Here is a 16,031-nt window from a genome sequence, read left to right as displayed (position 1 = left end):
TGGAAATAACAGTCCCTCCTTCATCCAAGTTTTGCAGTCATTCAGGCAGCAACTGTTCTTGTTACGAGTGTGCAGGGACCAGCATGAGGGAGAGCTCTGGGCAGAGCAGGTTCCTGACAAATTGTAACTCAAACTTTTGGCTCAGCATGAAAAATACCAGGAATGAGTAAGAACCAGCAAGGGCTAGTTTCCCATCCCAGAGGAGGAAAGGTCATCTCACCTTGCTCAGCAGGTTCCTGCTCCCTGTGGCCCACAAGCAACCAGAATTAAGGGGAAAATTTAAGGTCTTACGAGTTTCTGCTGGGATAGAAACGCTGTGCCAGTGCATGACAAAAGCACTTCCCTCTGTCTTTCTTATCCTGCCCTTCCTGTACTCTGTTTATGTGCTGGTGAAAGACAAAGGTGAATCCCTGTGTTTCCTAACGCCTCTGTATTAATCTCCTCCAAGGGGGATTCAGGGCCCCTGGAAAGAAAGCATCTAGGTTCCCAGAGCAGCGCGCTGTGGAGCGAGGTCTGGAGCGATGCTCAGGTGCTGTGCAAGCAGAATGGATCCTCAGCTAGTGTCTGGGACCAGTTGACTCCCAATAACTCTGGTTATCCATGGGCAGTGGGAATAGCCCTCCAAGCCTGCTTGTGGGAGGCCCTCATACATTCATTTTTCTTTCTACAGTTTGAAGTGGTTTGAAGATTACGTTAATTTTTGTGGCTCACTTCCTTCTGGGAATTATTCCTGGCCTAATTCCTCAATACGGTATTGGATGAGGAAAAATCTGTTGACTGCATAAGATAGATGCCCTTGGAAGCCATGCAGCTGCATGTATGTGTTGAACACATGCAGTTTGCTGACACTATCAGCATTGTGTGTTATTAAAGATGCCAAGAGACCAGGAGTGGAAACAGAGCCTGCCAAGGGACAGGGGCTGTTTGCAGGAAGTTGGTGGTTGTAGTGCTATCTGCACCTTGTAATGAGCCGTAAAGCAGCTGACGTAAAAATAAAATAAAATAAAAGTCACCTAATTACTGGATCTAAGTTACTCCAGTAGAATTAATTTAATGCCAGATTCTTTTAATGTTGTTGGATTTATGGATCTCTCCATGTGCAGGAAAAATAGGAAGTACAAGTTTTTTATTTTTACTTCAGGTAATTGCCATGATCAAAGGTCTGCAAGTGTTGATGGGCCGGATGGAGAGTGTCTTTAACCAAGCCATCCGCAACACTATCTATGCAGCCCTGCAGGACTTTGCCCAGGTAACCCTGCGAGAACCACTGAGGCAGGCAGTCAGGAAGAAGAAGAACGTCCTGATCAGGTCAGTCTGTCACTTTTAGATGTAAAGCAAAGTGAATGTATTTATTTGTATAACAAATTTGTACTATAAAAGCACACAGCCCTGCATACACCTAAGTTTGATTCTCCGCAGCCAGAACTACCTATACGAATAGTATACAGTCAACCAATATACCTTGGCCAGCAGCTCTTTCCAAGGTAACTTTTTAGGGTGGCTGCCCCAAAAAAGACTGTATATCCCCACCCCAGATACTTTCCTTCCCATATGGGCACAGCTGTGAATATTTTCCCTTTGAACTAAAAGCAAGTTGAAGCACAACTTTCCCTCTCCCCCCACCCATTCCAGTGTCCTTCAGGCAATTCGGAAGACGATCTGTGACTGGGAGGGAGGTCGAGAGCCTCCAAATGATCCTTGCCTGAGAGGTGAGAAGGATCCCAAAGGTGGATTTGATATAAAAGTCCCACGGCGAGCAGTAGGACCATCAAGTACCCAGGTATGTAAATCTCAATCTCCTGTGCAGAGAATTTAGGGCCTTACAGCCATGTAAAAGTCTCCTGCCCTGTGGGTTGGCAGCTGTTTCCGTGGTTTCTTCCACAAGGTCTTCACTCACATGTTGTGTGTTTAGTGTTACTTTGGTGCCTAGCTTGTTGTGTAGTTCCCAAAGCCTCCTTTTTCTAATGGTGCAATTATTTCTAGTCCACAGTGGGCAGATAGTGGAGTAGCAGGCAGCTAGGGGTGTTATTTTTTTTCTGCAGGGCACCATGACAGTGTGTGGTGTTATATCACTAGAGTGGTAACTGCATGTTAACTTCTTTCCAAAGCTCTACATGGTGCGGACCATGCTGGAGTCCCTCATAGCAGACAAGAGTGGCTCAAAGAAGACACTGAGGAGCAGCTTGGATGGGCCAATAGTCTTGGCCATTGAGGAGTTCCACAAGCAGTCTTTCTTCTTCACCCACCTTCTCAACATCAGTGGTGAGACTGTGGCAGAGGGACGCTTGAATCCAATTCTTGCATGCTCAGAGAGGCAAAGGTAGATCATCTTTGCTCCTCGTAGACCTACACAGGAGCTTTTCCCTTATTTTTCCAAATGTTATACTTCTGCCTGATACAGGCATGTTTACAGATTGTAAGCATTATAAGAATGTGAATCAGTTAGCAATGGCAAAAATGCCAACAGATGGTAGTTTAGTTTCTAGGACTGGAGCTTTCTTTCTGCCCCAGTCAAACTTCTAAGCCACTGGCACAGAAGAAATCTGCCAGATTGACTTTGGCCAGGCTGTTGAAGTTATTTTCCTAGAGTTCTATTGCAAAAGAAACAATCCCTTGTTTCTTTTTCCGTTACAAAGTGCTGAGACAGTGTGGACATGGTCTGGGTTTAAAAACGGTGATATCCCAAAAGCTGATTGACCCCCAAAACCAATTCAATATGAGGCAGAAGCGGCTGCCTCTTGCTACATGTCCCTCCCTGCTGGTCCTATGGGTGGTAACGTCTGCACCCTCTCATGGGGGGGGATTTCTTCTGCGTTTTTCAGAAGCGCTGCAGCAGTGCTGTGACCTGTCCCAGCTCTGGTTCCGGGAATTCTTCCTCGAGCTGACCATGGGCCGCCGTATTCAGTTTCCCATTGAGATGTCCATGCCCTGGATCCTTACGGACCATATTCTGGAAACCAAAGAACCTTCCATGATGGAGTAAGAGCTGGTGGGGCTGTGGTGGGCCTGCGTGTTGCTGCGTGTTTCAGCAATTCTCAATGCTGAAAGGCATTGAGAATTAGACGGGGGGGTGAAGAGCCTCCTTGAGGCGGCTGGCAGGAGGAAGTACATGTTTTTTGACTTGATACCACTTGAATGTGTACTATTTGAGTGCTGACCAGCATATCTTGTTAGCAGATACATGCAGGCTGCTGCTTGGCACTGTGGCTTACTTATGGATCATAAACCAACAGCTGGTGGCTATTGCCACATATGCACACAACTTAGTGATACTTTCATCTTCATGTGTCAGTTGCCTAGCATGCACAACCAAAAGGATGTGGGTCCTGGCTGAGGTGCCTAAACACTTTTTTTTTCTATATGCATAGTAGATGAGCAGAGGAATTGCTGTTATGCAAGTTAACTATGTTGATATCTTCCTCGTTGTGAAAGCTTTGCTTTCCGTGTTAAGGCCTTTGTCAGTGCACGCTGTGTAGTGATGACAGAGCAGAATCTTTTTTTTTAGAGCAGAGAAGAAACAAGCATTGATTAGGCAAGTCACAGCACAAATCTAGATCAGTTCAAGCTGCTTGCAGCAGCTCTGACTTAGGAAGTAGAAAGGAGGATTCAAGGGACTAGAGTAAGTGGAGATGAAAGGGGTGAAGGCAACGTGTATCCAATTTTTGTAGTCTTCTCTGCTTCAGAGCACGCCATGTACAGTGGCTGGCATGCTCCTACATTAAGTTAAGAGATGATATATCTTCTTCCCCTCAGGTATGTACTGTACCCCTTGGACCTCTATAACGACAGCGCGTATTATGCCTTGACTAAGTTCAAAAAGCAGTTCCTGTATGATGAAATTGAGGCTGAGGTAAGTACTCTTCCTCTTTATTCTGTGGAAAGAGAGCTCGCTGAGTTTACGTTGTCCTGCTTGACAGCCCAGCCCAGCACTTCGGTGAAATAACTACAGGCATCTCGTGGAGAAAAACAAAACAAAAAAACAACCAAACAAAAAAAACCCCCAAAAAAACAGTAGACTGAAAAGCTTGGACCTGTAGAACCTGTGTTCTAGAAGAGCATGTAGAACCTGTGAAAAGAGAGAAGTGTTTCTACTTGTCTTTAGCATGTGAGAACTGCAGTGCTGCTTTTAGTTGGTGTGACATGCATGTGCGCATTGAGTTAGAGCTTTGTACTGGGTAGTACTGGTCTTGCAAGCAAGCGTAGGAAGGACCTGCTCTATGTGGGTGACACCCTCATGATGTCTCTTTTTTTTTCTCCCTCAGGTGAATTTGTGTTTTGATCAATTTGTGTACAAGCTGGCAGATCAGATCTTTGCGTATTATAAAGCCATGGCTGGCAGGTAGGAGAACCTAACTGCTGCTAATGAGTGAGGATATTGCTGCATTCAAGTTGCAGTTAACCGAAAGGTCCCCCTTGGGGAGTAGCTGCTGCATGTAGACATAACAAAACAGATCATCCCTGTCCCGTAGAGCTTGCAATCCATGTCAGACCAGTGTAGATGGGAAAAATGAATGAATAGGGGCAAGGAGACATGGTTAAAAGAGAAATAATAACTGATGTCATAAGTAGCTGTCTGATTGTAATTTCTGAGAGCAGCAATAAGGCGAGCAAGCCTATTCAAGGCATGTCCCTGCTTGACTTTTTTTTATGTGACAGACAAAATGAGAAGGAAGCCTCTTATCTCTAAGAAAAAGGAATATGCAGGACTTGCAATGGCCAGAAAGATACTCAGTATCTTACGTCACACACCAGACCAGCTGACTGTAGGACTTCTGCAAAGTTGCTTGCCCCTTTTGTGGGGAGATAGGCCCTTCGTGACATCTCCTTTTAATGTTTTAAAAAGCATGGATAAACGCTAATGAGAATCCTCTTCTCATGTCCCCAAATGTAAAGCAAGTGTTTGGTGTAATTCTGCAGTCTGCACGGAATTTTTTTCTGTGGATCACTTTCGGCCTTGGAGAAGCAAAATGCTCCAGCAGTAGATCTTCAAGGAGAGTTCACACCTGTGGAAGTATCCTAGTAGCTGGCACTAGTGATATCTTTCAGCATAATCTTGTATTTTTTTTGATATTTTAACCATAAAAAGCCAGGAATGATAGACAACAGCACAACAGCCCTCAGATAACAGCAACAGCTTTATGATTTAGTAGGGAAAGCGTAGTTATTAGAGTGTGTGAAAAGTTCTTGGCACTCAGAGCAAGATGAAAAGAAGGATGAAAACAAGTCCGGAAAAGATCCAGAGAGAAACTGATTGGGCTTATTTCCTTTTTCCTGACACTGCTTCCCTTTTTTAGCGTTTTGTTGGATAAACGTTTTCGAGCTGAATGTAAGAATTATGGAGTGATTATTCCATACCCACCATCCAACCGCTACGAGACACTACTCAAGCAGAGGCATGTCCAGGTACAGTGCGAGTAGTAGACTTAAGCATTCATGGCTCTCGGTCTCTCTTTTTGTTAGCTTCAAATGTCAGCACCGCGTAGCGTCTTAGTGCTAGGTCCAATTAAGATTTTTTTTGGAACGAGGAGCATTTCGCTTATTTCTGACACACTGCACTCAGAATGTGGTGACTGAGGGGAAAGTGAATTGCACTCCACATTTCCATCCTCCTCCTCATAGGGAATGGTAAACCCAACAGGGGAGTCTGGATCATCATTTTCATGTTTAAGCAGATTTGGAAGTTTGGTTTTAATTTGTATCTATTGAAAGCTTTTCCCCATCTGTATGTAAAATGCAAATATCTTTTCTTCTTTTCACAGTTGCTTGGTAGATCAATTGACCTAAACAGGCTCATAACACAGCGTATCTCAGCTGCAATGTACAAATCATTAGACCAAGCCATTAGCCGCTTTGAGAGCGAGGACCTAACCTCTATAGTGGTAAGAACTGTGATTAACTGAAAGAGTAGAGAGGATAATACACTGCTCTGTGTATGTGGTCAGCTGACCTCTGCTCAAAGGAAGTCCCACTTACAGTAGGTTTCAGACAGTCATATGTTCTCCTTTATCCTGCTGAATCTGTAATATTTTTGTTTATCCATCTGTAACTGCACTGTTGTTAGACCATGAAGTATCTGTGTAAATCATAAGGTGACAGTAAGCAGTTAGATTTTGCAAAGTTCATATAATAGAGTCCTATGATCTGGGAGAAGGAAATCCTGACTTTAATTCCCCTCGCTGGATGCGGGTGACCGAAACGTTGTTTGTGGTTGTCTCTGTGTACAGGATTTGCTGTCTTTGATATGTTACAGGAGCATCAGAGTCAAGTAGTGTAAAATTACCCATTTCCACCTTTCAGGGCTTCTGATGTGAAAGCCAGCTGATGCTCAGTGAGGAACAAATTAATTTTGCTTCTTGCAGGCTTAGGAAATACTGGACCAGGACCCCCTTGAGTAGAAGTGCAATTGGCCTTGGCCCCTGAGTTAAACTGATGTCTTTAGCATCTGCTATGTCTTCACCTGGAAAGTTCTGTGTGGGTGTAGATACAAAATCGTTCCCTTGGCAATTAAATCAGCCATTTCTATTGTCATCTCGGTAACACGTTGCTGCTTTGTGCGCTGCAGGAGCTGGAGTGGCTCTTGGAAATAAACCGCCTGACTCACAGGTTGCTCTGCAAGCATATGACTTTGGACAGCTTTGACGCCATGTTCCGAGAGGCCAACCACAATGTCTCCGCGCCCTATGGGCGCATCACCCTCCATGTCTTCTGGGAGCTCAACTTTGACTTTCTACCCAACTACTGCTACAATGGATCCACTAACAGGTGAGGCGGGGGAAGGCGAGGCAAGGGGCAGCTGGAGACCTTGCGTTTCATTCAGAAACATTGACCCTACCGCATAAAATTCTCATGCATTGCAGTGACACTTTCATTTCCTGTGGTACAGCATTGACAGTGAAAATGAAGCTAAAGCCCCCGCTGCCAGCTCCCCTTGGCCTTGAAAGTGCTAGTAAATTCATGCAATGAAGTTGGATAGCGATGGCAAGCAACTGAGTTACCGTGGTTTAGAGAGTTGTGACTCAGCAGCAGAGCTGCGGTAGCTGCTTATATATGTGCTTGTTGCCTGCCGCAACTGCAAAGAAAAACCACCTTTGTGGCAAGTTAAGCTAATATGTTTTACATCACTGAGAAACGGGCGCAGGAGCTTGCATATGAGTTCATGTCACTCAGGTGATGAAAGAAAACTCATTAAGTCATGCTAATTAACCTGCAAACGCAGTTCATCTGAGACCTATACTTAACACAATTAATGAGGCATGGTCTGTTTTCCTTCCCTTCTACCATGCCCACCGCAGGTTTGTGAGGACTGCAATTCCGTTCACGCAGGAGCCCCAACGGGACAAACCAGCCAACGTTCAGCCCTATTACCTCTATGGATCCAAGGTCAGTAAATGAGCCACAGTAGCCAGTAGGGATGGATGCTGAAAGCATTTATTTAGGAAGAAGGAAATGTAAGAACGGGGTCATTGACAGAAGAGCAGGTGCAAATGCACAGGGTCAAATTGCTGTGTGAAACCAAAAAGCCATGCAACAAGCAGCTTCAGTTTTACTTTTGCTTTTTCATGTTCTTCTCCTTAAGGTACCAATGTCAGGGTGAGCTAACACCCTCTGTGCTTGTTGTTGGCACAGAGACCAGGTCTGGTCTTTCTAAATGTGCAGAGAGTAGAGAGTTGGCGCTCCAGAGGAGGGTGCCACTTCCAGAATCCTATTTGTAATTCAAAATGAAAATTACTAAACTATTTATGTGCAAATATAGCCTACGTAATACTGACAAAAAGCTCTTTTATAAGACTGTGGTGATGATTTCTACAAGGGTCATGAGATCTAGGACATACTAGTGAAGTGTCACTCCAGTATGAAACTACTTGAGTGGAGTTTGTTTCTTGTGCATGTAGCTTGATGACTCGGAATTGAATCTACAACAGCGATACAGGTTAGATAATAGAGTCAGTCTAGCCTGTCCATTCTCAAAGATTTGACTTGGATTTTTTTTAATCCCCTCCGTAAATGAGAATATTGTCATTTGACAAAAATCTTTCTCCTTGTGGCTAATGTCTTCACCTCATATTCTACCTTGGGACAAGTAGCCACCGTGGACACAGACGGTCACACTGGCAAGAGCTGGGAAAGAGCAGCATGAACCAAACTGCTAAGCAAGGGGTCCTTTTATCCGGCTGTCACTGAAGGCCATGATGTGGCAAGATGGCCCTTTTATCATCGCTGTTTTTATAGGGAAAAAAGCAGTGGGGGGAACTATATGGACTCTCCCTCATGAAGCTGGAACTCCTCACTAGAACGGTTGTCATGGGGACTTCCAGAAGCTCCTCTTTCAGTTCATCATTCAGCGGCCTTTCCAGTGAGCTGCTGTGTTCACCCACATCTCCTTCTGGGTTGGTGTTGTACTGCTTCAGCCTTGAAGCCCTGTGGCACCGTGCAGACCAGAACTGCAGGCAGCCATAGACCAAGATAGCTGTAAAGCAAAGAAGCAACAGGCTGCTCACCATCCACATGGAGGTGGTAGGTTCATGCTTAGAGCCACCGAAACCCAGAGGGGAGTTGTCTGGAGTGTGGAAGGTGGTGCAGTGGTTGCTGGAGGGATAGGAGTTCTTGCACGTGATGCAGAGAATGTAGACAGTGGATGGTGTGAGTCTGTGGAGGACAAGGGAGCTGAGGGAGTGGGGAACTCGCTCCTCGCGGTGGAAGTTCTGGCGTAAATAGCCGGCAAAGACGCTGTTCCAGTTGGGTCGGTACATGACATGGTAGTAGTTCTCTGGACAGGGATTGTTTGTGGCCCAGGAGACCGTGGCACTGGTGTAAGTGATGTTGTGGACTTCAATGTTCATCGTGGCTCTGAAACCAGAAGCAGGGAGAGGCTTGAGTTTCTTGATTCATGTACAGACTCATTCAAAGGCTACTGAAATCAATGAACTCTTTCCACTGCCTTTACTGGCCCTTAGATTGTACCTGTATAGGCTTCAGAAACAAAGGTAGCTACTAAAATGAACAGCGTGTTGGAAATGTCATGAATGTCTTTGCACAGTTTTTGTGAATGTTTGTCACTACGAAAAAGAAATTGAATTTTGATAACTGTCGAGTACTTCAGATGCTTACAGATGGAAAGCTTCCTGACAATTGTCTTCAGACCTTTCAGCAAACTTTCTAAAGCTGAGTAACTTGCTACCCTCTGTAATGTTATCAGAAGGGTACCATGGCCCCGAGGAGTGGCTACTTGGAAACCTCTCTGTTTCACTATCGACTCCTAAGCCCGCAGAGAGGTTGTGGGAATTAAACTCCACCTGCGGAGGCATCTGGCATGCTTAGTATTTTAATTTCTAATACTGGTGCTTCCATAACTTCTGTATGTAGAAGATCACACTTTTTACTTTTTTTTCCCCCCCTCAGTCACCACAGCCTCCCTTTTGTGAATGTAGGAAATATTTCCCTTTGCAGAGGCGCAGAGAAAGTAATGGTAAGTAGGCGTCCAGCTGCATAAAAGCTAGGAGGGAGCTGGGAGCTGTCTGCCCATCTGCAAATGCCTCTACCTCTCCCTTGCTGTAGATGTTGAGTCTCCAGACTCCCTGAATGATTATTTCACTGGTTTAAGCAGTTGCTGCATTTTTCAATACCTAACTTGTGGCTTAATAAAGTATGAATGCTTTCTGTTCCTACAGCATCTCATGCTGTAATGTCATGATTTTAATTGTGAAGTTTGGAGGCTGGTGAAATATAAAATCAATACCTTTAGGGAAGAACAAAAGTATAAATAATAATTATAAAGCTCTCCTCCAGAAAAACAAAAGACTTTGACCGTTAATGAATTACTGTTTAACAACAGCCACAAATTATTTTGATTACATCGCTCCTTTGGATCCCTGAAGTGCTCTCTGCAGGGCTGATCCCTCTGCACACAATAGTTACTCTCCTGTTCAATCAAAACTAAGGAGGTTTCCTTTAATTCTTCTTCCTTTCTCCTTCAATGTAATTAACTGTCCTTTAATTCAAGAAGCAGCTCATCTTAAAGATTGTTTTAATTATTCTTCTTATGTGAAGATCAAAAACACAGGCACCCCGCACTAAGCGTTTGCAGAGCCACGGCGAGCTGCTTACCTTCCCTCCCAGGTCCGCGGCGGCCGGCGGCGCGCCGTGAGCAGCGTGACTCCGGGCGAGCAGCGCCTTCCCCTCTTGCCACTGCTCTGGTCCCTCCCGTCTCTGCTAAATCCGTTCCCAGTGCGCTGCCTCGTATTATACCCGTCCTGGGCTCCGTCATCGCTCACCATAGCAACCAGGAGGAAACGGCAGGCAAGCATCTTTGAGCGATTTGGGAACGTTATCCCTAAAAGCTTGTGCCTGGGAGAAGTGTGTCTCTGAGGCTGGAAAACCAAGCAAGGTAGTTTTGGTTTTTGGCTGCTTTTTTTTGCGGCAGTTGGAGAGGAGTGTTCAGAGCAGTACATAGTCAGCAGTTGCTGCCCTTCCTTTAACCAGCTTTGCTGCACTTTGGGCATTGCTGTCATTTCTTCAGCGGCGTTTGAAGAGAAGGGTTTGTCCACGTAAAAGGGATGTGGTTGCACAGAGAGAGAGGATTGCTTTCCCTGCTGCTGGAGTGCCATGAGCGGCACCGACGGGCTCTCCAGTAACAAAAGTGGAGACCGAAGCGTGTCCCCTGCCTGCCGCAGCAAGCCCAGAGGGTGACCACAGCACACCACGTGGACAGTGCTCGGAGAGGAGACCAAGGTTCTCGGCCGTCCTTTGGAAAGGCATTGCTCCCTCCGTTCCTGTCTGCAGCCCTGCAGCAAAACCGCTGCGCTCCCAGCTCTGGAGCCGCTGCCCGCCTTGCATATTGATGTTTTACCCTTCAGGGGCTTGTCTTTGATATTATGATTCCTTACACATTTAAACTGCTAATTTAAACTAAATCCAGTGGACGGTAAATTTTCATCTCCAGTGCTGCAGCAATGTCCGTTAGGTTTTTGTTTTCTTTTTTTTCCAAACTGGTTTTGGAAATTGGTTTGGAAATTGGTTTTTCAAACTACATCTACCTCTTGTTGAATTGAAGTGTAATTAAGACAGGCTTTTCTTTGAATATCAGAGTTGGAGATCTCCCATGTCAGTCTGGTGAGAGGGCAAGAGGCAGGGACAAAGTCAGGGCCAGCACAGGAGGGGACAGACACAGCTTGGGTCTGAAGAAGTGGGTCACTGCTCTTGGAAGCCAAAATGCAATCTAGAGAGTACTTTCCCAGAAGATACCTGAATTTCTGAGTCTGATGTTTCCGTTTCCATTTCATTATTGAAAAGAAGTTTGCAATATTTAAAGACCCGCTGAATGTCAACAGTGAGGCGACAATGCAAACTGGATTAGGGTGGACTGTTACGTCCCTAGGGAGTGTGTGTGACCCTTGCTTTTGATTTATGCTCCACAGTTCTGGACATTTTAGTTCTGTTTTCCAAGATCTGCTGCATTTCCTTCTGTTTCTGTGAGCTGCAGCTGCCAGAGATCTGCAAATTAGGAGCAGCAGTGAAAATAATTATGGATAGGGATGAAAATGAAAGTGCTTCCAGGTGGCTTCCTACCTCTTACATAGCATAGTCCTCCTTACAGGAGCACAGGGAAAGAGAGCTCTTAGCTGGTCCCATGCTGTGAGTAAAGTATGTTCTTGCCTGCAGGGAAGGAGCTGAGCATACAAATCCCTGCTTCGGAAAGGTGGATTATGCAACGTGATCGTGTTTTCATGAGAAAATTCTTATTTCACTGCATTCGTGTTGACGAGTTTCTCAGTGTTCACAGTTGCTTCAGAATTAAATTTTAGGTGTTGACAAATGACATTTGTTACAGGAACAGCTGGAAATGAAAAATTATGTTCTCTCAAAATACAAAGGAAAACAGAGAGTTGGAGTAGATCAGCCAAGGGTCCTTCTAACCTTTCTCCACAAAGTGGTCAATGCCACTAGCTCAAAGGCTAGCACAACACAGCTTTCAGTGCTGTCAGTATCACCTGATCCCAAAATCAAGCTTGCTCCTGGGGAGTTTGCTTATAGGAGAGTGTTGGGCTGGGAGATCTTATGACCCTGATCATGTTTTCTTGTCTTTGTGATAACTCCTCACTATTCTGGTGTCTGCTGGTGGCAGAGTAACCCTTTTCACTGCAATGTGTTTTCACTAGGCTTTGCGCCCTCGTGAAATTGTACAAAGATATATGCTAAAAGTTTTGGAAAATGTTACACTGATTATGACCTGGTGATGACAGTTAAAATACTGTCAATATAGCTTGCCAAGAAACCAGGCCTCGCTGAGGCCTGGTAATGAGATTATCATTTCCCAGGACTAGAAGACCTGCTCCTAGCCCAGGTACCGAAATGGGGGCAGCTCAGGGACTGCTCCAGCGCTGCTGTTCCTCCACTACTCGACCCCATCTGCAAGCAGAGCCAACTGTGGCCCTGCCTGGCCCTGCTCACCTCTCACGGTGGCTACACCAGGGGTAGAAACTGCACATTTCCTTGAGCTCCTCTCAAGTGCCCAGCAGAAACAGCCATTTTCTGCTGTTCAGCCACTTAAAAAGCACAGCAGGTTGCCAAGTCTCCTACAGAGCAGCTGCAAAATTACCAGCAACCCACTTCTTTCTGCTTGTTAACCACCTCTTAGATCTGTAAACACTTCAGGTTGAGCGTCGTTTATGTATTCTCGTGACCGTTTCTGCTTCTCTTGGCGCTGCCTGATTCAAGGTCATGCTGGGCTTGTTGGAAATCACTCATTCCCTTGCACGGGTGCATTTGCCCACCCATTTTTAACAACCGTGCATGTGGATGTAACCTGAAGGACGGCGCATGCTGACGGCACCTGTATAAATAATCACGGTGCGCAAGTGGGATGGAGGCACTCCCCTTTCTGATGCGCTGTGTTCAACGACTGCACAAAGGCACTCGGGAGCTGTGGTTGCAGCAGGGGGTGCTGGCAGCGGGGGCCGTTCGCCCCTTCCAGCAAGCAGCATGGGCCATGCAACCCGCTTTCTCGCGGCAGCCGGCAGCGGCTGTCACAGGGCGCAAACAGCTCCTTGCCCTCCGGCGCTGCCAAGGCTGCCCAGGGGCTCTCCTGCTAAGCTAGCAGAAGAGTCAGGTTAAATTAGTGTGTCTGAGCTACCCAGAGAGCTTTTCTGCTGCTGTTAGAAAAAGTGCCACGACAAAAGCAGTTTTACTCTGCTGCGACCCCTCTACTTTATAACTAATAGCGGTATATAGAATCCCTGAAGGTCAGTAATCGGTATAGCAAGGCAGTACAAAAACGTGCCTTCTGTGTTGTCCGTGTCCTGTGTATCCCAGCTAGGGCATACAAATTTTCTTTGCATGATAGTTTTAGCAGCAGAGTGCTACAGTTGAGCGTGGTAAAAGCCTTATAAGGGGAGGAATCTTGCCCATTGCAAGGGAAGGGGCCAGGTCGTATTCGGGCTGTTTGCTGTAAGTCTAACTTGGAGACCCTCCTGTATATGAGTCAGAATTGGTTTTCACTTTCTTACATACCATCACTGAAGTTAGGTGATAGACTAAGTGTCCGGACTGGTCTTTGGCTGGGTATAAGTCCTTTTTTGTCTCCAAGTATATTCCTCTTTCATTATTTTGAGGGGGCTTTGGCAGTGGCAGCATTATCTGCCCATGACTTAATAGCTGATAAAACTCCCCGTCCCGTCCCTTAGGTGAGCTCAGACAGGTCTGGGTGATGGCCAGTAAAGGTGTGGAAGTGATGACTGCTTTTCTCTTTTACTGCATTTGCTGCTGAATCTGGGGTTCAGGGGTCCTGACTGTCCCAGATAGTCTCATTGCTTCCTAAAGCCAAGTAGGCGTCTTTCCTAGGATTCTTCCACGTATAAAAGTATGAGGATCTCCCAGAGACCTGGGTGCAGGCCAGGTGCTTGCTACATTTCCTTTTGCTCTGTGGGATGCTGGGAACTTTGCTCAGCGCTGCAAATCCCAACCTGTCTGCGCTCACAGCCTCCCAGCCTCAAAACCTGCTGCTCTGGCCCCAAACCAGAGGTGGGGCAAACCTCAGCCGTCTTTGATGACTGCTGCTCCTCAGAATAGCAAAACCTCAGTAGAGCTGGCCGGGTTGGAGGCTTTGCTGCCCAGTGAGGGGTGTGGGCTGGCACCCCCTTGCATGGAGCTTGGCACTCACCCTCCGAGGGGGCCAGCCAGGCTGGGGGAGTAAGCAGTGCCGCACAGCCAGCTTGTGCGTTCAGCTGTTTTATCTTAAAATACACCCTGGTGTCATTTTTACATCCTACAGTCTTTAACTGAAGCTGTGTATTTCACCCTTAAATGGAGCTATATTTTAATTGCTCACAGACAGAGTATTATTATTAGCTGCATGCCTGCTGTTAATGCGCTCTGGGGCTCTGCGGAGAGCTTGATGGAGCCTACCTCATCTTGCAGACAGGCAGGGATGAATCATCTGCCTTGTCTGCAGCCAATGCACGTCCTAAAATGCGTCTTCTCCTCATCAGCCTTATTGCTGAGACCTCCATTTTAAGGAAAAATAAACTTCAGACCTGCTCTCCAGCTCCGTTATCCCATGGTGGGGCAGTGCGCAGAAGGGGAAAGGGCGTGGGTGAGGTGGGAGGTTACCCGGCAGTACTTGGGCACTCACAATGACAAAACGTCAGTCCGATCATGGGGAGAGCCCGACCAATTGCTCCTTGACTGGGTAGTGACGGTATCCCATCTCTGGGGACCATCGCGTGGGCAAAGACTGAGGAACTTCATCTCCTAGCCATGGAGTATGACGGGGAAAGGGGCTTCCATAAGGGAGTACAGGTTTGTGGGCCCGTCAAAATGGGAATGTGAGCCACCGGTGTGTTACCTGTAGTGAAACTGCAGTGTCTAAGTGGGAACTGAAATATTTGGGGGCATTTGGCATGTGATGCCTTGAATGTGTAAAGGAGTCTAGGGAGAGGCATGGGAGGAAAGGGCAACATGCCTTATCGGTGTTTGCTGTGATAATCTGTGCAGAAACATGCTTTCTGTGGACTCCATGTTGCTGGAATTATATATTGCAAAAGCTACAGCAATAAAATGCTGCTGTAACACGGCTCTGTTGGGGCCTTAACAGTTTATTGGCTTGGATCTGGGATGATTGTATCAGAGCAGTTTGGCAATAGTTACAGGCTGGGTGTCACCTAGTTTTTAAATAGATGCGCTTTTGACAACATAAGCTATTGCTGTTTTCCATTCATATCAGTGTGTATCTTGTGGCTTTGAATTAGCCTCTAATAAACAAATTTTTGAGAAGACTTGGATGTCTAAAGATGTAGATAGAAACCTAAGCACAATATTCAAAAGCAATTCTCTTAAATGGAGTTGGCATCCAAAGAGCATTTGAAAGTGCCACATGGGCTTCTATCTGCCTAAATATTTTCTAAATTCTTGCCCTTACTTAAGTGGGGCCCTATTATCTAGTTTTGATGGGAGAGAAAGTTCATGCGCATTGTGATTGAATACACTCTAAAGCCTTCAAAGTAGCTTTTCTGTGCATAATAGTATTGCCGGCTTTTTTCATCTACCAGGGCCAGACACAGAAAGTAGGGGGCTTTCTAACTTTTTATCTTCATTCCACTAGCTCTTTTAAGAAAATGCCTCTGAATAATTGTAGGTAATGAACTGTTGGAGCTGAGCAACTGGGCTATAACAATATGAGGGACAATTCATTAATTGATTAAAGCAACTGTCAAGTCTATGCAGGAGCAATCAGTACATCAGTCAGCAAGAATCCTGTATCTGAGAGCATAAGAAAATACTTTTCTGCTTCTTATTAGATGACTTCACTTTGTAGCTTATTAAGCACGCGAAACGTTAGAGTAAATCTTGAGGGAGTGGGTTAGAATTAGAGGGCAATGGAAGCATTCAGACTGTCTGTGTTACAGTCGTTAGAAGCAGCACTGTTTGAGGATATACTCCATTTTGTCCTCTTCTGCCACTTCAGTGCTTGCTCCCTTTCCTCTTGTGCTCTTCTAGTGCATCAGTCCTGGCCCTCCGTTGTCTTGGCCCAGGCTAGC

The 16,031-nt window shown here is 45.9% G+C and overlaps 2 protein-coding genes across 7 annotated transcripts in view; one reads left to right on the top strand and one right to left on the bottom strand.

The window, feature by feature from the left end:
• Window positions 1-16,031, top strand: part of CYFIP2 (cytoplasmic FMR1 interacting protein 2) — a 60,373-nt gene that overhangs the window by 26,291 nt on the left and 18,051 nt on the right. For all 6 annotated transcript variants that reach the window (XM_009685668.2, XM_068959229.1, XM_068959230.1 and 3 more), the window contains exons 14-23: window positions 1,142-1,308; window positions 1,633-1,780; window positions 2,109-2,262; window positions 2,823-2,979; window positions 3,754-3,850; window positions 4,263-4,339; window positions 5,295-5,403; window positions 5,760-5,879; window positions 6,563-6,762; window positions 7,293-7,380. In XM_009685668.2, coding sequence (XP_009683963.1) covers window positions 1,142-1,308; window positions 1,633-1,780; window positions 2,109-2,262; window positions 2,823-2,979; window positions 3,754-3,850; window positions 4,263-4,339; window positions 5,295-5,403; window positions 5,760-5,879; window positions 6,563-6,762; window positions 7,293-7,380 — 1,317 coding nt within the window. The remainder of the gene's footprint in view (window positions 1-1,141; window positions 1,309-1,632; window positions 1,781-2,108; window positions 2,263-2,822; window positions 2,980-3,753; window positions 3,851-4,262; window positions 4,340-5,294; window positions 5,404-5,759; window positions 5,880-6,562; window positions 6,763-7,292; window positions 7,381-16,031) is intronic.
• On the bottom strand, window positions 7,413-10,222 carry FNDC9 (fibronectin type III domain containing 9). Its single transcript, XM_009685667.2, has 2 exons — window positions 10,105-10,222; window positions 7,413-8,847 (listed from the first exon to the last, which is right to left on the bottom strand). The coding sequence occupies exon 2, from the start codon at window positions 8,838-8,840 to the stop codon at window positions 8,175-8,177; it is 666 nt and encodes a 221-aa protein (XP_009683962.2). The 5' UTR covers window positions 8,841-8,847; window positions 10,105-10,222; the 3' UTR covers window positions 7,413-8,174.

This window comes from Struthio camelus, chromosome 13 (genome assembly GCF_040807025.1).
Source record: "Struthio camelus isolate bStrCam1 chromosome 13, bStrCam1.hap1, whole genome shotgun sequence".
NCBI classification, from domain to species: domain Eukaryota; kingdom Metazoa; phylum Chordata; class Aves; order Struthioniformes; family Struthionidae; genus Struthio; species Struthio camelus.
Note: the sequence above shows the minus strand (reverse complement) of the source record. Positions and strands in the feature narration are given on the sequence as shown.